The sequence below is a fragment of the Rutilus rutilus genome, assembly GCF_951802725.1.
Source record: "Rutilus rutilus genome assembly, chromosome: 23".
Lineage (NCBI taxonomy): Eukaryota > Metazoa > Chordata > Actinopteri > Cypriniformes > Leuciscidae > Rutilus > Rutilus rutilus.
Genome location: NC_140233.1, coordinates 14,184,068 through 14,209,041, shown reverse-complemented (window position 1 = coordinate 14,209,041; position 24,974 = coordinate 14,184,068). Strand labels below are relative to the sequence as shown.

The 24,974-nt window shown below is 35.7% G+C and overlaps 4 protein-coding genes across 7 annotated transcripts in view; 1 reads left to right on the top strand and 3 right to left on the bottom strand.

Annotated features, from left to right (window-relative positions):
• The window catches only part of nedd1 (NEDD1 gamma-tubulin ring complex targeting factor), a 7,164-nt gene extending 4,171 nt beyond the window's left edge, over positions 1-2,993 (bottom strand). The window contains 6 exon segments of the mRNA XM_084397643.1: positions 30-131; positions 133-171; positions 323-439; positions 520-614; positions 1,901-2,044; positions 2,851-2,993. Coding sequence (XP_084253769.1) covers positions 30-131; positions 133-171; positions 323-439; positions 520-614; positions 1,901-2,036 — 489 coding nt within the window. The 5' untranslated portion in view covers positions 2,037-2,044; positions 2,851-2,993.
• On the bottom strand, positions 2,922-8,550 carry sh3gl3b (SH3-domain GRB2-like 3b). Of its 3 annotated transcripts, none has more exons than XM_084396737.1 (11): positions 8,303-8,550; positions 6,488-6,556; positions 6,297-6,317; positions 6,064-6,207; positions 5,842-5,975; positions 5,451-5,609; positions 5,152-5,255; positions 4,945-5,060; positions 4,816-4,848; positions 4,645-4,719; positions 2,922-3,794 (listed from the first exon to the last, which is right to left on the bottom strand). In XM_084396737.1, exons 4-11 carry the CDS (start codon positions 6,185-6,187, stop codon positions 3,586-3,588), a joined length of 954 nt encoding a protein of 317 aa, XP_084252863.1. In that variant the 5' UTR covers positions 6,188-6,207; positions 6,297-6,317; positions 6,488-6,556; positions 8,303-8,550; the 3' UTR covers positions 2,922-3,585. The 3 variants fall into 3 exon arrangements, with proteins under 3 accessions (XP_084252863.1, XP_084252861.1, XP_084252862.1); XM_084396735.1 differs by having other exon boundaries at positions 6,297-6,369; positions 8,303-8,488; XM_084396736.1 differs by lacking the exon at positions 4,816-4,848 and having other exon boundaries at positions 2,925-3,794; positions 6,297-6,369; positions 8,303-8,485.
• Positions 8,551-9,459: 909 nt separating this feature from the next.
• Positions 9,460-20,929, bottom strand: glsl (glutaminase like). 2 transcript variants are annotated; one of them, XM_084396654.1, is made up of 21 exons: positions 20,756-20,929; positions 20,232-20,332; positions 18,216-18,283; positions 16,763-16,856; positions 15,463-15,580; positions 15,300-15,366; positions 15,113-15,225; positions 14,885-15,014; positions 14,668-14,735; positions 12,875-13,038; positions 12,697-12,755; positions 12,584-12,628; positions 12,442-12,500; positions 12,285-12,351; positions 12,146-12,196; positions 11,898-12,074; positions 11,072-11,203; positions 10,626-10,718; positions 10,446-10,507; positions 10,117-10,257; positions 9,460-10,020 (listed from the first exon to the last, which is right to left on the bottom strand). In XM_084396654.1, the coding sequence occupies exons 1-21, from the start codon at positions 20,800-20,802 to the stop codon at positions 9,921-9,923; spliced, it is 1,956 nt and encodes a 651-aa protein (XP_084252780.1). In that variant the 5' UTR covers positions 20,803-20,929; the 3' UTR covers positions 9,460-9,920. The 2 variants fall into 2 exon arrangements, with proteins under 2 accessions (XP_084252780.1, XP_084252781.1); XM_084396655.1 differs by lacking the exon at positions 12,146-12,196.
• Positions 20,930-21,969: 1,040 nt separating this feature from the next.
• cUnh15orf40 (chromosome Un C15orf40 homolog) lies at positions 21,970-24,080 on the top strand. The gene is made up of 4 exons (XM_084396653.1): positions 21,970-22,192; positions 22,379-22,496; positions 22,580-22,707; positions 22,789-24,080. The coding sequence occupies exons 1-4, from the start codon at positions 22,052-22,054 to the stop codon at positions 22,879-22,881; spliced, it is 480 nt and encodes a 159-aa protein (XP_084252779.1). The 5' UTR covers positions 21,970-22,051; the 3' UTR covers positions 22,882-24,080.
• Positions 24,081-24,974: the final 894 nt, after the last annotated feature.

The window sequence follows — 24,974 nt, the reverse complement described above, 5'->3', positions numbered from 1 at the left end:
TATCGGGGCCTTAAAGAAGTCAAACTCACCACATTTGGCCCATGGCCGAAGGGTTTGCTGGACAGGTTGGTTGTGATACTGTGGAGGATGATATCCCCACTAGTGGAGCCTGAAGCTATATAGCTATCGCCCCTCCATTAAAGACACACATGTCACTTCCTCCTTGTGGTCCTATACAGAAAGAGACAAAGGAAATGGATTAGGATGTAGATGTCTGTCTAGTAGATGATCTAAACCTTCCCCTGAGTGTGTTTTGTAACTTGAAGTTACGCCTGAAATATGCAAGATATACGACTACAAACGGTTTGTAACAATGCGATACCTTAAGGGTTCGATGCAACCTTTTCGTCTTTAGGTCCCAGATATTAACGCTGTTATCCAGTCCTCCACTGACCAGGAACTGTGACGTGGAGTTCAGACTGACACGGGTTTGTTTTTTCTATAAACAAAAGGCCATTATGAGACACACATAATCTTGATATATTGAAAAACAGTAAGACATCAAGTTTGTCAGCTCACCCCTTCACCCAGCTCCATCACTGGAACTGGCGACGACTTGAGACTGGAAACCACCAGCTTGTCCCCTATACTGCTGGCACTGACCAGGTATTGATCTGAACACTGTCAAGGCAAAGCACTTTCATCTATGAAATAATAAGAAAACTAAATGCTCTGTTATTAATACTTATGCACCATGTTTCTCCAAACGAGGTGTTTTTAATCTTTTATATGCCACAAATGCACAAATATGATCATCCTCATGCATCCCCATCCTAAAGTTTAAAAGGCAGTAGGGCTGCACGATATTGAAGAAAAGTGCGATACACGATAACTCACTAAATAATGTGATTTTCGATATGCGATACGATAATGCTTAAAGTGTGTAAAATAAACTTAATTTATCTTTAAAATATATTTAAAATGATATAACCTACATACGTCTTTCACAATCTTTTTGTGTTAAGAAAACATCCCTACAACTTCTGAAAGTGAACAGCAGTGTTTTACTGTAGCATAAGAAGTGTTAACATCAGTGTAAACCATGGGGTTTAGGGGTTCAGGTAGGCCTACATTAGGTTTAACAACAGAAACTGAATAATCAAATGTAAAAATGAACAAAAATAAACATGAACCCAATTATTGCAAGCTGTTGCGATACGCATATCGCGATAAATACATTTGCGATATTTCGATATATTGTGCAGCCCTAAAAGGCAGCTATATATTTGAGTGTATTTGACTCATTTAAATTGGTATACAATACTATACCAATTTAAAATGTTATTTAAAAAATATCAAGTTTCTATTGTTACATTAAGCGTTCTTTTCTACTAGTACTATACTGTTTTTTCTTTTAAACTATTTTTCTTTTATTCTATATCATTTCTATTTATTTATTTTATTTCAATTATTTATGTATTTATTTTAACAATTTTATTCATTTTAATATCTTTTTTTTCTCGGTTGTGATCTCATGTGAGTGACAGATTGTCTCACCCTCGTTTCCAAGGGAACATGCATTAAAAAAATAATAATGATGTGCACGGACAAATCATTTATAATACATACTGCAATATTCCATGAAAAATAATAATTGTCAATTTTGATTTTATGGTGACTTTAATATAATTTTATTATTTATTTAACTATTTTTATTATATATTTGTATTTATTTTTCTTTTAACTTTTCCCCATTCCTCAGTTTGAAAACCCTTGGTCCAACCTATGGCATACCGGGCAATTCTTAGTCAACTCAGAGAAATTGCACACTTCACTTTGGTAAACCAGTATCTCTTCTAAAAGATGCTACACACATTATCATGTCTTAAGCATACTGGCATTACTGCGGGGCATGCGAGTGATGCTGAAAAAAGAGTGATTTCACAATGAGAGAGGATACTGCTGCTGCTCCAGCACACTTGAGCCACTGGATGTGTGGCACTGTGAGGGTTGAACTGCTCCACCACCGTCATGGAGGTCGAGTCCCAGATCTTCAGACAGTCACCTGACGACACCAGCCGCGTGACGTCCTCCATAGCGACGGCTGCCAGCAGAAAAAAAAGATGGGACAGCTGTCAGGTGCACAACACTATCAACACTAAGTTTGACATAAATAATAGATGCTTCACTTCAATAAAAAACAGTACAGGAAAAATAGTTCAAAATAGCTCTTTAAAGTGCTGTTAAGGCAATTTTGTTACTTTTTATGATTAGCAACACACTAAAAGATTACACTTTATTTGTACAGACAGCAAATTATCTGTACATTCATTTATGTGACCGGTTTCACAGATAGGTTTTAGTTTAAGCCAGGATTAGGCTTAGTTCAGTTAGGACATTTAAGTAGCTTTTATAAACATGCCTTAGAAAAAAAACATTACTGGTGTGCATCTTGAGACAAAGCAATGGCATTGACATATTTTAAGATATATCAGTGCAAGTTGCTTTCAGTTGAAACTACTCAAACATGCATTTAAGTCTGGGACTCGACTTAAGCCTTGTCTGTGAAACCAGGGGATGGTGTTATTCTTAGTCGGGTTTATTATTTATAATCTGAATTGTGCCAAAACTAATCTTAAAATATCCTCAATGACTCTGACTACATTCTATGCAAGTTAGCCAACAAGCATAGCAGCTAGTTCAAGTCAATCTTCTTTAACTTTAAAGAATCAGATTCTGTTACATAAAAGTGACTTTAACAGCTAATTCTGACGAGAAACATATAGAATAAACCCGTTACGCTCGATAAATGTCTTTTACTCTACAATTCGCACTTATTTGTTGCTGTTCGTGTTGTTGTGCTAATAGTTTCTGCATTCATCAGCTGATTAGCAACAGCTAGCTACTTACCCTTGGTTTAGACTATAAAAAGTGTGGCGAATTTGAACGCTATGCTGGTAAACACTTCACAATACATCCACGGTGATTGAGTAAATGTATCCTTTTATTTGAAAGTAAAACTTTTTCATATCAACAGAGTTTGAACATCCGTGGCTCCAGTAAGGAACCGCCACTACGGCGCGCCGCTGGGCTCAAAACAGGCCAACATTCGGAATTACAGCATCGCCAGTGTGGGGAGGGCAACTATAGATGTCATTGCGTTTCTGTGGCAAAGTTTGCTTTAATAAACACGTCTGAGAAGGAATATGCGTTCAAATATTTGTAGTACTCTTAAATAGCAAGTAAACATACGTTATTTTACTATTTGATTTACATTCATTTTCATAGTGAGAACACTGGATATTTCAGCTAGCAGATTGTAGTAGTCTAATGCAGTTCAGTGCACAAGATAGAAATATTCGCTTCTGAGAAGGATCAACATTCATAGTGCACATAGGCTATAATACAAAGGATATTTAAGACTTTAATATAGCAGCATATTTATTTAACATTTTGAGATTCATAAAAAAGAAAATCATCAATAAGGAATACAAGGCAGGGTAGATGACTTTGCATAGTGATCATACAGATAAATATACAGGCTCAGAAGTGCTTGACACATTATTCTTTATCAAATAATCAAAGTTTCTGAATCTCCAAAAGCTTAAAAAGTTCATGTTGTCCAGATGCAGTGCTTTCCCATCGTCATTGTGGCAGAGGTACAAGGACTTTGACGTAGTTCATGGGAAATAAGCCAGACTCCCCTCTGATCATACCCTCATACCAGTTCTCGTCAATCTGGCTGGTCAGAATGATGATGTCACCCTCCTTAAAGTCCAGCTCTCCCTGGTTTTCTGTCTGGAAACTGTAAAGTGCCCGACAGCAAGGCTGATCCAAGGGGGGAGCGCTATCATCTAGATAGAACACATCAAGAAAATAAGCTTTATTTACACAGCTGCTGTCTCAAGGTTAAGGTCACTTTACAGCAAAAATTGGAAATTAAACACATTCTAATGTTTAATACAAATATGCAAGTTTCCTTCTTTATTTAAATGTTACTATTATATTAATATACTATTATATGTTACTAATATGCTATTGTATTATATTAATATATAGCAAATTAAAGCCTAAGACCGCATTTCAAATAAAAACTGTTAAATAAAGAAGCATTATGTAAACTGAATAAAAAATAGGATTAACTCATGGTTTTTAGACTTTTATTCTGACCTGTCCTAAATATTATTTTTTATAAAATAAAAATAGACAAAAGGTTTTTAAATGTTTTTTTTTTAAAGATGTCTCTTATGCTCTCCCCATTTATTTAATCAAAATACAGTAAAACAGCAATACTGTGAAATATTATTACAATTTAAAATAACTGATTTCTTTGTGAATATATTTTAAGATGTTCTTTTTGCACAGCTGAATATTCAGCATCATTACTCCAGTCTTCAGTGTCACATGATCCTATAGACGTCATTCTAATATGCTGATTTGCTGCTCAAGAAACATTTCTTATTATTATCAATGTTGAAACCCGTTTTCAGGATTGTTTGATGAAAAGAAAGTTCAAAAGAACAGCATTTATTTAAAATAGAAATCTTTTGTAACACAATAAATGTCTTAACTGTCAGGGTTGATCAATTTAATGCGTCCTTCCTGAATAAAAGTATTAATTTCTTTCAAAATTTTGAATGCCCTGTAAACATACGATGCAGCTGTTTTTTGACATTTTTTTGAAGGCAAAATGATCTTACTCACTGTTGCTGGTTGGCATGTCTGTTGTTTGACGGTTTATGTTGACTTTCTCAGGAGGATGAACCACAACTGGGGCATCTGTTAAAGTAAGATGGAAAGACATTAGTAGAAAAACTTTCTGGGGTACCTCCAACTACCTACACAAGTTTGTGTATCACATTTAAAATTACTTGCATTTTTCACTCAAAGCTTCAGTGATCGCAGTATCTGTGGTATATAATAATACAGTATTTCAGCTTGCAGAGCATTCAGAAAGAGTCAAACAGTTCATGTTTAACACAATCAAATAACCTATTACCACACCTGATGACTGTCCTGACGAGCAGGCGGAAAGTCCATAAATATCCGTGTAGCACACTGTGCTCGCAACTGATTTAGATGCAAATTCCCTTTTGGGCTTATTGCTTGCATCTGTTATCCTATATACAGGGGGAAAATAAGAGGGCATATTAAAGGAAACCAAGGTTAGTACAGGGACTCTGACGTCAATGGACTAATCATGATTCTAACCTGCTCTGCAAATTGCTCCTGAGATTTTCTAGAATCTGGCATGACTGGCGGTGGTAGTCTATTACTGCTCCCAAAAGACCTGAGAGGTGTTGCATCCGTTGTACCTAAAACAAAATGTCAAACGATCAATTTAGTAATACGTCATTCGAAACTGTAAAGGGCCTATTTTTATTTGTGTAATCTCACAATAACTACAAAACAAACAGGATGAGCTTTTTGCAACAAACTTTGCACGCACAAAATTGATGTCACTGTAAACACTTTTGGTCATGGCTGTATTTATACATATGCTAACTTACATCTCTCTCTAGGAGATTAAACATGCTTCTCTCAGCCAGTTCTTTGGATTCTTCAAACTTCTCGAGTGCTTTCTTCATTTCAGAGTCTGAAATCTTTCCTTTACGTCTCTTCTTGTAATCAAAATCTAGACGGCGGCCTTCAAGTTTTCTCAGATGATACTGACAACCAGAAAAAGAAGGAAAGCTAATGGTTATGTCTTCGTTCACAATAAAAATGCATACTATTTTCACTTCAAATGCTCAGAATGCATTTAAAGTCACACAATCACAACATTACACGTATGCTTTCATGCTGTGGATTAAATGCATCTGCAAAAGGACAGATAATCTGAACATTAGTAAATTGAAGCATACAAATTTATCATCAAAATGATATATATTTAGGACTGACCTCAATTTCCTTCAGCTCTTTGTGCTGCAGGGACTGCAGAGGATCAATAAAGGTTCGTTTCACTCGCGCATCCATGCTGTCTCTTGCCTGCGCTACTTGTTTCATCGCCTCTCCCATTTCAAACAGAGCATACCCTACAATTGTAGCCAAACTCAAAACTGATATTTTGAACTTTTAAAGCAGTAAACAACATCATTGTGCTTCATTATTGTGCAAACATACCAAAACCAGACTCAGCTCCAAGCTCATTGCCATAGTGCAACATGCAATCTCCCAGAATGCCCTCTGTCTGTGGATAGCCCACAGCCTTCACCTGCCCACGCATTCTGGACACCGTGTTGAGCATGCTGAGCTTTGCTCTATATGCTTGAAGAACAAAAAAGGAGAATTAGTGACATATAATAAAAGAAAACACTGAATAAACCTTAAAAATAATAACCTTTAATATTAAATACCTGGGTTTGGCTGAAGATATCCTATAGTTTTTGGAACAAGGTCAATAATCATTTTGTGGGTAATATCAGTTTTCTACAATAAAGCAATCAATAAAATAGACAAAGAAAAAAAAAAGTGTTTTTATGCATCCAGATTTTTGAATATTTAAAATAAACTATCTTCTTTATTTTGCTGGGATTGATATTTATACCCTTTCCATGTTGAGGAATTCCTCATCCAGTTTTGTTCCTTCAACTCCATTGATCTTTTCCTTTAGCAACTGTAAGGATAAGCAAAGAGGGGGAAAAACTAATATTACTTATTTGTTGAGTGGGCTTACCAAAAAAGGTTTATGCAGTGAGTTAAGATATGTGATCTCAATTAATCAGATTAATTTTTTTTCACAATTTTGACACATAATAGCTTTTCATAACTATGTTATGAAGACTATTATGTGTTTAAATAGTCACTACTCTTTCTGTAGTGTCCTTTAATTTCATCGTATATGTTATAAAGACTAGACACTACAGAAAGAGTTGGTTTATTATTACATTTATAGTTTAATAGCAATCTTTACACAATGATATGATAATGAGTGGCTGATCCAATAACAGCACAATCCAATGTCAACAACATTTCAAAACAAAACCAGGAAATCCGCAAGCTTTGCCGTTTTTAACACATTGTGATGATGACTGAGCATCTGTTTCCTGTGCATCATAAGCAAAACTGTTTATGAAGGTCAGTCGTTTGGCCAATGAATCCAAAACAATAAGAGAATTCAGATCACCATGAGCGAATCGAAAGAATGTGACCTTGGAAAACATACTTTGGTGGCTTGAGTAGGCTACCCAGAAACCGTCCCTAATACTGCAAACAAAAACTCCAGGAGTGAATGATCAGGCTTTATTATAAATTCCAGTAGATTTTATTATCCACAATGAACTCAATATGAACAAAAACAATAGCAGATAGTAAGTGGACTTTGGATCCAAGATACCAGACAACACCCATGGCTTGTTTCTCACAAGTTTTCATATTAGCACACTCAGTCCTCAAACCTCTGCATTAACAATAATTCACCAACACAAAGTGAGAAGGACATGTTTGATTAAATAAGTTGGGAGAAGCACAGTTCTAGTGTGGAATTTTAACATTTACATTTGACATATAATCTAATGCCCTTTATATTTTAATATTGCATGTTTGTGAGGTGGTTGTGAACACTAAGACAATTCATCATTAACTGGGCCGTGAGGTCACGCACGGTTGGCTACAGCCTAGATGTGATGAACAGAGAAAGATTGCAATGAAGTGAGGAAAAGTCCTATTAATGTTCGAGAATCGGTTCCCTCGAATGCATCGTTTCAAGGAATCGGTTCAAAACGGATTCGGCGATTCTTTATGTCGTGAGGTAATTACGTCATCGCATGGTTCAAGGCACATCACATCGTTAACGACATACATAATTACGATATCATTTTATGGGTGTTGTTCATTATACTTTGAAAATATATCTCAGGTCAGATCGTTGCTGCCATGATTCAGTTTCAGAAAAAAAAAAGTCATTTACAACCTAAATAAAACTTGCATTATAATTTCTCTAAAACTTTTTGCATGTTTTAATAAAGTGCAGCTCTGTTTTAAGTCGTAAACATAAAATATTTTCGTACGTTTTAAATGTAAAATTGCTGTTCTCGATCCAGTCTTATGATCCAGTCCAATGAATCGAGTTGTTCAGTCAAGAACCACCGAATCGATTCAGTCAGACTCGCTAGTGAAGCAGTTCGACTGATTCATTAAATAGAGCCGACTCAAAAGAACAATTGGTTAACGATTCGGGCATTGCTATTACACTATTCACGCAGTAAACAAACTCAGTATGTCACAAAAGTGTTCAAACTCTTTAAAGCCGCGATTTAAAGCGCCGTTAACAAAGTCGTCAAGGCTGTATCACTTTTTTTTTTAATGACTCGATCACTGAAATAAATCTTGTTTGCATCGTCGCACAAAAGCTTCGTATTACCTGACTTGCTTTGTGAAACTGTTTCTTCAATCCTGCCACTGACATTCTTATCCGCGTTCGTCCTCAAATGTTTCATGTGAACAAACGTGTCGGGATGATTTCAGTCTGTAGGATACTATCTCTGCCCGTGAGTCCACATTGCTCTCCACCCTCTTCCGTCCGTCGCAATGTAGCCTGTACTGTGATTTTGCACCTTGGGACATTGCCCAGATTTCATTGGTGGGGCTGTACTGAGATCCTGCAACTATGACAGTCCTAGAGGTCACTCATCGGTTACATGTGTCTGTCTACTGCAGGAATTTCACTAGAAGGTGATACAGAGGATTGTTTTGAAGATGTAGGGCAGTGTTAGCCTACATAAGGACTTATATTCTAAAAGTTTCCATAAATAACTAGCCTATAGGGAAGAGTTTTCACACTCTTTACTCCAGTAAATTTTTCTCAAGATGGGTTTTGTTCAAAGGCAATTTCTAGGCAGAAATTGACTACAAAATAGTTATTGGATATTAATGGGCATGTGGTCATAAAACAACAGTAATTTTGGTAGAATATAATGGTAACACTTTATAATAAAGTTTAATTTGTTAACATTAGTTAATATATTAACTAACTTTAAATAACCATGATCAATACATTTGTTTCTGTATTTGTTCATCTCTGTTAACGTTAGTTAATAAAAATACAACTGTTCGTTGTTTGTTCATGTTAGTTCACAGTGCATTAACTAATGTTAACAAATACAACTTTTGATTTTAATAATGTATAAGTAAATGTTGACATTAACAAAGATTAATAAATGCTGCAAAAGTAGTTAATTATTAGTCTGTAAACTAATGTAATGATACACTACTATTCAACAATTTTTTTAGTCTCTTATGCTCTCCAAGGCTGCATTTATTTGATCAAAAATACAGTAATAAAGTAATATTGTAAAAATATATATTTCAATATGTCATTTATTCCCGTGGTGGCGAAATTTAAATTTTAAACAGCAGTCTTCAGTGTCACATGATCCTTTAGAAATCATTCTAATGTTGATTTCATATTATTATCAATGTTGAAAACAGTTAATTTTTTCTGCTTAATATTTCTGTGAAAACTGCACTACCATTTAAAAGTTTGGGGAAAGCAAAATAAAAAGAAAAGGGAAAATAAATACAATAAATGCATACTTTTATTCAGCAAGGAATGGATGCATTATATCAACGCAAACAATCAAAAGCACAACTATTTTCAACATTGATAAAACAAGTGACAGCTTGCCCCAACCATTAGGAAACCATTTAGGAACATACCCTTAACACAAACTGTGCGTTCAATTGTTTATCCAACAGTTACAGCAAAAATATGATGACACTGGAATTTGTGCAGATGTATAATGTTTGAGTGTTGAATCATAAACACATGCTGCTGCAGAATTTATTGGGAAAACAAGGTTTCAGTCTCTTTCAATAATTCCTTATAAGCGGTTAGAGTTTATCTGGGACTGTTGCCATCCATGACTTCTCCATCCAAGCCTTTGCTGCTCTTTATAACCTCCTCTTCATTCTAAATATAATCTGTATCTGCATGTGCATCTCAAATGTAAATATCAATTCTAAATTAATGCACCCAGTTATTAGTATTTAATCTCTTCATAATCTGCGTATTTCTTCAGACACTGGATGGCAGGGTCTTGATTGCATCTCATGGCCTCCTGTAATGCGTTGTTACCCCACCTGTGATCATCGACACAGCATAGATTAGTCCTGTTGGCTGGTAAATGCTGTGACGTGAGATAATAATCATATCCTGCACGACTTTCACAAAGTTACCTGTCCTTGAGTGTGCAGTTTGCACCTGCGTTCTCCACCAGGAACTTGATGACATCCAGACGGCCCTCAGAAGCTGCGACATGCAGCGCTGACCGGCCATCATAATCCACAGCATTCACATCTGCTCCTGACAGAAGGTACCTATGAAAGAAGAATCAACTCTTGGTTTCAGTATAGGTCACCATTAACAAACTTAATTCAAATATAAATTATAGCTATAGTGACATTTGTGTGTGTGTGTGTGTGTGTGTGTGTGTGTGTGTGTGTGCGCACTATCTGACAGGTTTTGTGAGATTGTGCAACTCCATATCACATCTTGGTGGTCCTACCTTCGCAGAGACACCATGTCCCCTCTGTAAGCAGCTAAGAGTACATTCATGATTTGGTATCCCTGTATTTCAAGAAAGCAATATATTTATTTACCACCATATCCCCCAACAGTGTCAATACTTAACATAAATGATTGAAATAAAATTCTGTAAGCTAAAAATAAAAACAATTAACCAGACCTCTGACTCCACCTTCCACTGTCTGTAACACAGCACCTGTCTGAAGGGAGTCCTGATGTCAAAACTGTGCAGCTGGAAGGTTGAAACCAGCTCCTTTGACAAAACAGACAATAAATAGTCGCCAATTTCTCAAGACCAGACCCTTTTTTCAATAGACAATAGGCTTAGTTTGTCGGAGGGCTAGTCAAAGGCTATGGTATTAGGGGGAGAGGCATTATTATACAAAAGAGAATACATTTATAGTGCAGGATGAGTCATCAAAATCTTTGGTCTGAGAAAAACAAAATTGTAAATTCATATATCTGCTAAAAGTTACTTTCATTAGAATTTAGGAGTACATTAGTATTTAGATAAACATAAAAGCAAACAAACATAGACTAAATGCCATTCACCTAAATTCTCAAACCTTTTCAGGTAAAATCTCACTACTTAAAAATGTACCTTACCTCGCAAAAATGGACACCCCTCCAGGAATTTCCATTGCAGTCCAGCCCAGGTGACCAGCACATGAGTCCCAGAACTCCAGGAACCACGATCAGCACAACGCCAGACTGACTGGACTTGGCAGGCACAGACGTCTGTATTGCAGGATGATATTGAATGCAAATATATTATCCAACCTCAGTTTTGCTTAAAATCCTCCGCAGTTTACCATTGTGAAATTGTGATATTTTTCTTACAAAAATGCATCGCTTCGCTTCAGAAGGCCTTTATTAACCCCCTGGAGCCGTATGGATTACTTTTAAGATGGATGGATGTGCTTTTTGGGGGCTTCAGAAAAATGCTACCATTCACTGCCATCATAAAGCTTGGAAGAGCCAGGATATTATTTAATATAACTCCGATTGTGTTTGGCTTAAAGACAAAAGTCATATACACCTAGGATGGCTTGAGGGTGAGTATATTGCGAAATCATTTCCATTTTTGTGAGAACTCACCCTAAAGTGACAATATAAAGCAATTTGGATTGTCTCCATTAGAGGGCAGTAGGGGAATACATAACTCTTACAGACATTGTTTAATTCATGGACACCTCCACTGATGTTCATTACTGACCATTGTTACCATTATTGCTAATTAATGTGGCAGGGTTGGGGCCGTTTTAATTAGTTAATTAGTTTAATTAGATGAAAGTGTAAGCAAATTTAATTACTTGAACTAGTCTCTTAGAAATGTGGGAGTAAATTTAAACTGTAGCTGGTGCAAGCTGATGCAAAGCCTGCAATATATCACACAAATATGACTCATATATCAGCTTTGTCACAAACTCACCCTGAAATGAAATGTTCTGGAATAATCGTTCATTCCAGCCACCTGCATCATGGAAAGTGCACTGCGGACGGCGTGGGGGGACATCACTTGGTCACCTGACAGAGGGCACAGTCCTCCATTAGCTAGGGTTGCGGCCAATGCCGCGCCGGACTCGCAGGTGACTTCTGTCGATAAACACTAAGATATATGCAAAATTAAAATGTAATCATGTAGTCTTCCTTTTCAAGAATATATGTCAATCTGAATACCTGTAACAGTAAATCCAGTGTAGAATTAATCCCCACACCTTCCGGAAAGCACTGGAATGCATGGTTTAGTTATTAAAAACAGATGAGTTTTGCGATGTAGAAACAAAATTGATCCTACGAGGAATTATCCAGTACTTACTTTCTTCTCTTGCAAGTAAAATGAAAGAGCGTGGAGACGGATGATGTCTTTTCGCAAGGTTTGATAACTGCAATGGCAATGCTGACAGTTGAAATTAACACCAACAAATAAACAGAAAACAGCACAGGAAAAAAAAATCAATTTCTCTTAGAATTACCTGGTGCAGTTTAGGTTTGCATGCTCTTTGTTGCACAGTCTTCTGATGATGTTCAAAACCTGCGTGAGAATGGTTTGCTTGAAAGGTTGCTTTATGCCTTTTTTTATTACATGTAGCTGGCTGATGTAAAAGTTAAGCTTACAGACTCGTACTTTTCTTCTTCATCAGTGACTTGTCTGGTTGCCAGCTGTTTCAGGACAAAAACAGTCAATAAAAGTACGTTTTTGTACTTTTATAAGCAAGCAACGTTGTTACCTGTAATAAAGAAGTGCAGATAATGGCTCCCGTCTCAACCAGCGGACTATGAGGAACACCTGTAAACAAGTTTACTGCAATGAAGCCTATAATGAAGCCTAAAAAAAACTGTTCTCGAATCCAGAACTGGACATAAATCAAGGTAATGGAATATGTGGAATGGACTGAGTGAACTTACCTTGCTTGGTCAGGGTAAATGGAGACTCATATTTGGAATATTCCTCCATTCCAACAAATCTGTGCACGTAGTCGGATCCTTGCTGGTCCACCGCGAGGCCGTATATGAGAGGCCAGGATATCTCTCCCAGAATGCAAGGTTCAGCCCAGTCTCCTAAGGAAAGTCTAGAGTCCAAAAACAACAGCATCTCATTTAAACTTCAACAGGCAAACTGAACTCATAACATTAAATTTGAGTATTAAAAAAAGATTTATAGTTGAAATTGTATATATTTGTTTATATAATATATATTTATATAACAATATAATATAATGAACTATAGCTGAACCTTTAAAGGGATACTCCACTTTTTTTGGAAATAGGCTCATTTTACAACTCCCCCAGAGTTAAACAGTTGAGTTTTACCGTTTTCGAATCCATTCAGCCGATCTCTGGGTCTGGGGGTCCCACTTTTAGCATAGCTTAGCATAATGAATTGAACCGGACAAGACCATTAGCATCTCTCTCAAAAAAATGAACAAAGAGTTTCGATATTTTTCTGTAGTTACATCGTGTACTAAGACCGACGGAAAATGAAAAGTTGCGATTTTCTAGGCTGATATGGCTAGGAACTATACTCTCATTCCTGCGTAATAATCAAGAAACTTTGCTGCCGTACCATAGGTGAAGCAGGCGTAATGATATAACGCAGCACCTGATAATAGTCCCCAGCTCAGTAGCCTATTATCAGGCGGCATGTGCTGCGTCATATCATTACGCCTGCTTCACCCATGATACTGCAGCAAAGTTTCTTGATTATTACGCAGGAATGAGAGTATAGTTCCTAGCCATACAGGATGTAACTACAGAAGAGTCAAGTTTTAAATAGGAAAAATATCGAAACTCTTTGTTCATTTTTTTGAGAAAGATGCTAATGGTCTTGTCCGGTTCAATTCATTATGCTAAGCTATGCTAAAAGTGGTACCGCCAGACCCGGAGATCGGCTGAATGGATTCGAAAACGGTAAAACTCAACTGTTTAACTCTGGGGGAGTTGTAAAATGAGCCTATTTCCAAAAAAAGTGGAGTATCCCTTTAATTATATATATATATTCAGTATTGTTCAGAAGATTAAGTTTTTTAAGGCTGTTAATAAGTCTTTTATGCTCACCAAAGATGTGTTTATTGGATAAAAATAATAAACAGTAAAAACAGAAATTTTCTTATATTTTAAGATGTAATTTATTCCTGTGATGCAAAGCTGAATTTTAAGCAGCATTACTTCAGTCTTTAGTGTCACATGACCCTTCAGAAATCAGTCTAATATGCTGATTTTGGTGCTCAAGAAACATTTCTTATTATTATCAATGTTGAAAACAGTTGTGCTGCTTAATATTAATATAAAACTGTGATATTTTGGGGGGAGTATATATGTGTGTAACATGTATGGTCTGTTTCGGTTTAGTTTCATTGTGTTGGATCTGTTTTCCCTGTTCTGGTTTGCCTGTGTTCCCTTGGTTTCCTTGGTTGTTAATCAGTTCTACGTAACGCACCTGTTTCTGTTCAGTTGATTACTCTCCCTTCTATTTAAGCCCTGTGTTTCCTTAATTTCTTTGTCCGCTATCGTCAATGTTAATGTGGTTGTGTTTATGTTAAGCGTGGTTATTTCTTGAGCAGTGATTCTCCCTATAGGTGTGGAATTTACTATTAAAGACTCCTTTTGTTATCCTTCTCGATTGTGCGCTTACTACAGCCTACACAGCTCCTGACAATTATACATATTCAAATCATTTGAATTGGACTTTTGTGTGATACCTCTGCCCATCCACAGTGCAAATTGAAATGCCCCATTTTGTGCTGCTCTCTCTTACGTCTTCTTTCTCCTGTTCATAAACACACAGGATATGAGTCACGTTGTGATATTTTTCATGAAAAAAATCCATTAGAAAATAACCTGTGCACTTCAAGTCTTCTTTGCACACCAGACTGTTATATAAAAAGAAAAACAACAGCGGAAACGGATTTGACGCACCTTCACAGGGGACAGTTGTTTGCATTTAATAAACAGCTTTTGTGTTTCCTCTGCAAAGGTAGAGAAATCTGGAATGACAAATCTTCCCTGCAATGCCTTCAGGATGAAAGACACAAAGCCTGTCACGCACCTGCAAGACGTTCAGAAATAAGGCATATTAGCAGCACAAAAGATTAGGGGTGATTTAGATTTAGAATGTTCTTTGACTATTGGTCTATTCTGTCTGGCCTGTGAAAAGTGTTCCTGTCAACAGTTCCATCTGCTTCCTGTAGTTTCCGCATCAGGCTGTAGCAGTCTTTAATCCGCGGGTCTGTTCGGATGATTCCTGAGCTCCACAGGGCCTGTCAATGTACAAACAGATATGACATCCTGCACCTTTGAATAGTACCCAATATTAATGTTGCTTCTCAAGTACCTCAAAAAACTGATTGCAGTTGACTCTTCCCCCAGAGGCGAAACTATCAAAGAGCACATCAGCAGCCCTTTTGGAAAACAACGTGTTGTGTATAGTCAGTCAATATACATATTGTATGGCTAGCAGCTTGTGAAGCATGTTAAGCGAATGCTTTGAGACTCACACTTTTTTCTTAAAATGACCTTGATGGGTCTCTGGTCGGCCCAAGTGTTGCCAAGCTTGGCTAGCTTGAAGTTTGTCCTGCCGTTTTGTACCCCCGTTGCTTATAAAAGATGGCATGCCTAGGGAAAAGAATGGGAATTTTATTAGAGCGGAAAAATGAATCCAGGCAGTACTTGCTAGGGAACTATCTGTACAGTACCGTTCAAAAGTGTGGGGTGTTTTTTTTTTTTTTTTTTTTAAGAAGTCTCTTATGCTCACCAAGGCTGCATTAATTTGATCATATATACAGTAATACTGTGAAATAGTATTATAATTTTAAATTACCATTCCCCATTAGAATATAATTTAAAATGTAAATTTATTCCAGTGATGAAAAGCTGATTTTTTTAAAATCATAATTACTCTTAAGTCTTCAGTGTCACATGATCCTTCAGAAATCATTCTAATATGCTGATTTCATGCTCAAAAAAACATTTCTTATTATTATCAGTGTTGAAAACAGTTAATATTTTTTTGTTTAAAACCAGGATGCATTTTTCTTTCAGGATTATTTGAGGAATAGAAGGTCAAAATAACCTGTAAATGTCTTTACTGTTCCTTGACGTATTCATTCTTAAAGTATTAAAACCCCCACTTTTGAATGGTAGTGTACATCAAATATTACGTCAAGAAAATAAAAAAAATTATATTATATTTTATTACGTAATATAATACATTTTTATATTTATATAACATTTATATAATGCTTTGGTAATATAATGTAATATGTCATTTAAAAGACATTAGGATATTTGCATGATTAAGACTAAATGTGTGTAAGCCAGCTACTGTGCAGTGGGAAGGCAGCAATTAAATATGTATGGCAGATGAAATCAGTCACAATTTATAATGCAAATAGATGTATAAATGAAGACCAATCACAATCCAGCATGCAAATATAACAATGGCACCATTACCACGTTATTTAAAGTCAATTAAAAGTCATTGAGAGATTTTCAAACTTTAACCTTCCATTGTTTGAATTTTTTTTTTTTAAATAATAATTTGTCCGAGTCCACACGTCAAGCAGTGCATGCCCAATTAATTGCAGATATTTAGTACTTAAGGTTAGAAGTGTAGAACAAACACTAACCAGAATTTTTGAGAAATTTGAATACACTGCTGCTTCATGAGAGCTGTAATAATTACAACAAAAGGAAGCAAGTGTACAAAGGTACATAAAAGCAAAAGGGAATTAACAGGAGGCAGACATGTGTGCCACTGGAGATAAGAGCACATATTGTTTTATTTCGCTTTTTCACCTGTAGAGCCTGGAGAGACGTAATTGATTGGCCTCTGGGATGGAAAGGTATTTCTTGGCACAGATTGTGGAATGTTCCCTGCGGATTTTGTTTCCTAGTAACATAAATAAATAAAATAAAAAACATGAATTGAGAGCTTGGCTGCATAGGAAAAATGTACTATATATAGACTTTTATATTAGCATCAGGCAAACAGTCTGCATTTGTATGCATTATTTTTTCTTGAGCGAGTACTAGCTTTTATAGTGGCCTAGATGTAATGATGAATTAGCTTATCTAAGTGTTTTACACCTTTTGAAGCCTGATGAAATACATGCAACATAATGCTGGTGCCAGACGTGTCTTTGAAGTCTAACTAATCGCAGGTGTTTAGGTTTGCGGGGAAACATATTGAGACATATTACTCTCTCATGTCAGCATGCTAGCTAACACATTTTAGCCTCAAGCTGTAACAACGTCTACAGGGCAGGGGTTTTATTACAGGTGACGTACATGCTAACGTTTTGCCTTTGTACAGACATGCTACTCTAAGCAGCTCAGAAAATGTGCCTTTAATGTCAAGCACACTGGAATTAGGGGAATATTCAGGATTCAATACAAGCTAATCGTCCTTAATTTGAAAAGAAAGAAGAAGCAGAAATATGGCTAACAGTGAGGCACTTACAATGGAAGTGAATGGGGCCATTTTGTAAACATTAAAATGCTCACTGTTTCAATATGAATGCCGCACGATGTAAACAAAACCCTTGTGAAAAAGAAGTGCACTTATGAAAGTGCACTTGTAGTGTAGGCAATTTAAGTATACTTAAAGAGAGCCCACTTTCAAAAACTGCACTTTGTAATAATGTCAAATTAAAAGTTTTACTTTAAAGTACCTTTTAAATCATTGTTTGATAACCTTTTGTTGTGCTTTAAATCAGTATTTTGATGTGCTGACTAACATACTAGAGCACATATAATTTTAACTGTAATGTTTTCTAGTGTTAAATATTTTTAAATGTTCTAAATTACAAAATCATTACAAATGTGTAATAACAATATTTATGTGACACACATTTCAATAGAAATGACATTAAAACATATTAGTTCACCTGTAACCCCCCCCCCCCCCACCCCACCCCACCCCACCCAAATGGCCCCATCCACTTCCATTGTAAGTACCTCACCACTTTTTTTTAAAGAAAAAGGGAGGGAAAAAGAGTCAAAATAATTTTTTGTAATAATCAACATTATACCATTTGAGCTTAACTTTGAACCTGGAATCTCTTTTGCAAACGTCAGCTGAATGAGTCTCGTTTTAGAAAGCAGTAAAACAGCACATTAGCACAGGTGTATTGAAATGTCCCTGGCCTAAGTCTTTTTAATAATGCTGGTCATAGTTTCCGCCTCCAGGTTTGTTTTATAGTTTATGTGTGGGTGTGGTTATGAGAGCAATGCAGGTCTCAGCACGTACCTTAGACGCAGTAAACTTCACAGGGGCTGCGTTCCTGTTTGTGAGGGCATCTGTCATCTCTCCATTCTCTGAATGAGTGGGGGGTAAAAGAATAAGAACCCAGGATGAGAAAAATCCTTCTTTGCTGAATCTTGAGAGAGGTTTAAAGATTAAGATTAGTGCTTATTTGTGAGTGCGAGATTTAAAACGGATTTTCCAAGTTGAAAACCACTAAGCATTGCCTCAGCAAAGAATGTATATGAGGCTATTTTAGAATCTAGGACACCAGGTTTCTTGCGAGTTTAAGACATTGTTTGTGTTGTGTTGTCCTCTCAGTCCAAAACCTCAGCAAATCCCACACAATAACTCTCTTTGAAAGCTAAAACATATGAAACCATGGTGCTGTGGATAGGGGATGGATGCAATCTGTCTATTTTTACTCTCAATCTTCCATCCAAAAGAACAATAAATCGTAAAGGGATAGTTCACTCAAAAATGAAAATCATTTTTCTTTATGCTGTTCCAAACCTGTATGACTTTCTTTCTTGTGCAAGACACATAAAAAAAGATATTTATAAAATAAAAGTCAATGGGATACAGTGTTGTTTTGGACCCCATTCACTCTCACTGTATAGACAAAAACAGTTAAAACATTGTTCAAAATGTCTTTTTTTGTGTTACGTAGAAGAAAGACTTGTGTTTTTGTGTGTGTGTGTGTGTGTGTGTGTGTGTGTGTGTGTGTGTGTGTGTGTGTGTGTGTGTGTGTGTACTATGCCTTTAATAAACATACAAACGTACAGGATGGCCACAGCAATTTTAATAAATGATGTAAAAGATATTTGCGGCAACAGTATTTTGAGGGCTCTAACAGCCATCCTCACCTCAGGAAGTTGATTTTGTGCCCAGCTAGGGTGGTACATGCCAGACGAAGTTATGCAGACAGTGCTTCCACCCCTTAGGGTGAAACTAGAAAGTAACTCAACTGTGTTTCTTTTAAAGGAAACCCACATAACATAAATATGGTTTACAAAACAATGTGAATGTGCTCCATAATAGTCTATGGAGTTTTACTCCTTGCCACAAGCCTTTGCTACATGGTTTTCTGTAAGGAAACAATATGTATTGTGAAAATGCTGTAGAAATTAATATAAAAACTCAACTTTTTGTAAAATGGCTGTATTAATTGCTTGTGTGATTTAAATAAAGAACAAGCTAAGTTTGAGTGCACTTATAAAATCAGTTCATTCATTATAAGTCATTAGCTTTCCCGAGGACAACTGAGTGATTAAAAGAAAAAAGAAAAAAAGCTGCTTGACCAAATTGATGCACCTCTTGATGGAAATAACATCACAACATTTATTTCCATTAAGAGGTGTATCCATTTTTGGGCAAGTTCTTGTGTTGACAGTCAAGTCTCCTCCAGCACATCCCAAAGACTTTCAATGAATTTAAGGTCTGGTCATGTGTGAAAATGATTCTTCATGCTTCCTCCCAACCATTCTTTCACAATTTGAGCCTGATGAATCTTGACATTGTCATCCTGGAATATGGCTTCTTACATGGTTGTTTAAGAAATGAAAAAGTTACACACTCCATAGTTAGAAGAACTATTGCCAAACATATAACATGTTAGAAATCCAAGCATTGACTCTTTAAGTATATGCCAATTTAAATCCAAACAGCGACTTTTTTTTTTTTTTCAGTGTCTGCCACATCACTTTTCCCCAGAACACACCCACTGCCTTTACACATTTTTTATGGCCCAGATGTTGACCACAAGCCTGCTTAAATGAAAACATCTGCAGAACTGTCCCATTCATTTGGCCAAGTTTCAGAAGCTCTCTCACACTGATCTTGGAGTTGTCCTGCTAATGTGAGATCAGTGTCGCAGAGCGGTAATACTTGGGATTTGGCAGTGATCCATGATCAAAATAGATATAAATATTTCCCAGAGCTGAAGTGACACCCCGGGGTCACTGTCAATGGAATAGACCAAGCATCTAAATGACACACTGTTACAGTAATTCTTTTTTGTACCTCTTGTCTCGTCCTCCTTATTTGGCTCCAGCAGTTTGTTGCCATCCAGGCCTCCGTAGCGCTTTCTCCATTTACGTCTGAGAGACGGTGTTCTCTGAAAACTTGAAAAACTTTTTGTACTATGTGCTCACATGGGTTTCTATAAGCATAGGTCTCATTTTGAGTATGGATTTTTTTTTTAAAGTAAGAAGTGCAAGTGTTTTCTTGACAGCTTGCGTTTGGGCATAGTAAACATCAGTAAACTACATTAATATATAATTCCCACACAGGATTTTGTGAATATACACTGAAGACCTTGGGATCAAAGCAAGTGTGTCTGTGTAAAGACAAGTCTAGTCACGAAGAGAAACATCTGACACAGTTATCAATTGTCAGCTCAACTCAAAGCAGTGCCTGAGCGCTTGATGAGAGAATATATTTTGTACTTTATTTTACTCGAATTAGTTAAAGCACTCAGGGCTTAACTGAATGGAAAATACTCAAACTTTACGCATCGAATTTCTGTATTTAAAAACAGTTCTTACCACAGATAGGGATTTTCCTCTGCTTCGTGGCTTAAGCTGTTCTCCATGTTGAAACTTCCCTTTGTGCTTTGGTAAAGGCAAAATCAACTAGAGTTGAGAAATCCAAATGGAGTGTTTTTCTAGCACCTGGAGACAAAGATGAGTCTCTTTGACAGCTGTCCATACAGTGACAAAGTGTTTGAGCCGGTCTCGGTGTTAACAGACAGTTTTTAGCTGGATGAAAATAGGAGGAACTAAACTGCATCTTGGAAGAGGGATCTCTGGAAAGGAATACTTTGTAAATAATAGGAGAACAAAATAGACAAGAAACAAAAATACTCCTAAACAACAACTACAGAATTATTATTATTAATAACAACAACAATAATAATCATCATCATTATTTTTATTATTATTAAAATCAGCCCTACTAATAACGATCGTTATTTAATAATATGCATTATAATATATTTAATATATTATAAGAATTTCATTTTTATATTATTATATTACATTAATAAAATCAGCACTACTACTTATAATAGTTCTTTATATAATAATACTTTTATTATTATTACCGATACAAATACTAAAATCACTACTACTAATATCAGTTATTTATTTAATAATACTCTTATATTAATTATTATAATATATGTAAATACATTTTATTTTATTTATTTATATTATTATTTGGCCTACTACTACTACTACATCTAAAAATACAACAAAAAACTACTACTAATATTAATTATTTATGTAATTATATTTGTATAAGAGTATAATATATAATGCATAATAAATTATTTATATATATATATATATATATATATATATATATATATATATATATATATATATATATATATATATATATATAGTACTGTGCAAAAGTCTGTTTAATGTTAATATACAGACGGACTCGATGATGGTGAGATCAGATCATACCAGCTGTTGTCAGACTCCTTGACAAATCTCACTGGATTATTACAATTAATGTCAAAAAGAATGTTTGGAAATGTATTAACATGCCTAAGACTTTTGCACAGTACTGTATATATATATATAAATCACAGTATATAATATAATATATATATTATATATAATATATAAACTGATATAATTTATGCCAGCAGATGAAATATCTGATCAAACACTGCAGCAAAAAATCTGCACACTGTTCTGCGCATTTAGCGCGCATATTTGACGCTCTAAACGTATATGCATGTGTTGTTGACATGCGCGCGACCGGCAAACTGCTATCATCACAAGAAACTCATGCTGGTCACTCTCACTCAAGATTGTGTCTTTTAGCTCATGCATTCCCAAATTCTCGGTTTTGTTCGAATATCTTTTTTCCCACGCCTACACCCCTCAGCATCGTGCAGTCAGACGCGTTTGACGCGGAAACTCACACTTTACTCGCAATACAACACGATGCCTAAAAAGGACAAGACGGTAGGGCTCATTACATACTACAATTCGTCATGAATATTAATGTATTTGTAGTGATTACAAGCCTTACAAATGGCTCAAGTGAGTCAAGTGTTGACTTTAATTTTGTCTTTACGTAGTACAATGATTTTATGACTGTCAATTAAAGAGATTAATCTTGTAACAAGTTAAAACTGTATTCCTATTTAGAGCAAAAGTAACCCCAAACCACCAGAGACACCTCCAGGCCCGGTAACTAAAGTTAAAGACGGGACAATTGCAATAGCAATACATGCTAAACCCGGGGCCAAACAAAACGCAATCACCGGTAGAGTATCATAAATATATGAATAAAGAAATAGCGCTTATCTGTGAGGAGTCCATGCACCACAACCGTTGTTTTTGTGGCAGATGTGTCCGAGGAGGCGGTGGGTGTCGCCATTGCTGCTCCTCCGACAGACGGAGAGGCCAACGCGGAACTGGTGCGATATTTATCCAAAGTCCTGGAGCTGAAGAAGAGTCAAGTATCATTAGATAAGGTCAGCATATGGTGTATTTGAATGTTTTCTGCCCAATATGCAGAATGAGACATTATTAATATGGTTTCAATTGCATCATAGGGCTCCAAATCCAGAGAAAAGGTTATCAAGGTGACTGCAGATATCAGCCAGGAGGAAATCCTGAAGAAACTGAGGACAGAGGCTAGTGGCTGATATACTGAAAAGGGATAGTTCACCCAAAAATGAAGATTCTGTCATCATTTACTCACCCTCATGTTGTTCCAAAACTGTATGAATTTCTTTCTTCTGCTGAACACAAAAGATATTCTGAAGAATGTCAGATTGTCAGTAACCAAACAGTTGATGGGCCCCATTGACTTCCATACTGTTTGATTACCCATATTCTTCTAAATATCATCTTTAAATGATGACAGAATTTTAATTTTTAGGTGAGCTATCCCTTTAAACCACCCAAAAAAAAAAAAAAAAAAAAAAACAGTCACATTTTCTATGTCACAGTTTGCATTTTAAAACCGTGCAATATTATTTAGCCTAGGTTTTTGTTAAATAAAATGTAATGTTATTTTTGTGTATTTACCATCGTTAATTATTTTGTGTGTAATAAGGATGCTATGCTGGGAATGTTGAATGCAGTGAAAACATGTTTGTAAGGATGGGGAAATTATGTTCTTATTTTTTATTATAGTAGTATTTACATAACAAAAAGGCTCAGCAATAAGAATTTTTGGTAACACTTCATAAGGCTCGTTAGTTAACATGAACTAAGAATGAACAATACTTTTACAGCATGTATTAATCTTAGTTATTAATTTCAACATTTAATCCATTATGAAAATCAAAGGTTGTATTTGTTAACATTAATGCACTGTGAACTAACATGAACAAACAATGAACAGCTGTATTTTTATTAACTAACATTAACAAAGATGAACTAAAACAGTAACAAATGTATTGATCATTGTTAGTTCACGCTAGTTGATGCATTAACTGATGTTAACTAATGAACCTTATTGTAAAGTGTTACTGAATTTTTTTACTAGCTCAAGTTTTTAGCTACTTGCCCTGCCAACATCACCCTTGCACAAACAAAAAGGATACATTTTATTTTACAACATATTTTATGTCACAAAGGATATTTTTCCATTTAATATTTAAAAGAGGTACAGTCCATAAGAAATTCATGGAGGTTTTGCACACTGCAGTGGATATTTCTTTAATGGCATAAAAGTTCAGGACAATTATCCAGCTCCTGCCTTTTTTTAAAGACCACAGCTGCGCCTGAAGCCCTCCACCAGTGACAAATGTGTTCATTAAGAAGAAACCTAATGAGTATAGTTATCAGACATTCGCTAAGAGCCCATCAATGAATATAAAAGATTCTTAGAGTCTTCATTTCTGCATTTTTGAATTCAGTTTAAATCCTATGTGGTATCATTTTGGACATGAAGAATGTGTCCTAGTCATTTTCAACAGCATATATCATACAAAAGCGTCACACACACAGACATATCAGTGCAATTCAAACTCTTTCTGCATCTCATAGCATCTGTGAGTTTCACGCATGCATGAAAAGCAAGCAAAGATTTTTGATGTAAGAGTAAAATTAGAAACGAGACACTATTTTTCTTTTACTAAGTGACATTTGAGGCATCCCTCTATTAGAGGAGTCAGGAGGACTGAAACATGTTTACATTTAATCACGCAGCCGTAGCTCTGCTTCCTCCTACATTCATTATTCTTGCAATATAACCTCTCCATAAATGGAAATCTCTGGATATTTGCCTATTTCCCAGAGCTCGTTCTGTAATAAACCGATATTGCATAGGCCTTATGAAATGTAAACAAATTAATTTTGACTTGTTCAATTACAAATTAGTTGTCAGAAATATCCTTACACTTCTTATACAATAAAATAACACGCATATAAGTAGGTCTTGCATTAAAATGTTGTCCAGAAAGGGTTACTGAGACCTGAAATAATAAATTCTGCTCTAGTTTATCAGCTATAATCAGTGATGGGTAAGTTACTCTAAAAAAGAAATTAATTAATAACATCTTCAACATTGTAATTAGATTACTGTAATTACTTTCTCTAAAAAGTATTACATTACCTGTTACTAATTACTTTCTAAATCCCATATCAACCTTGAGCAGTTGAACAATATAAGAATAGACATGAAACTGCAGTTTTAATTCTTTCAAATAAATAGTATAAAATTGTAACAATTATTTTTGATGTGAACAGAGTATTTAAAGGGAGAGGGTTACATTAAAAACACACATTT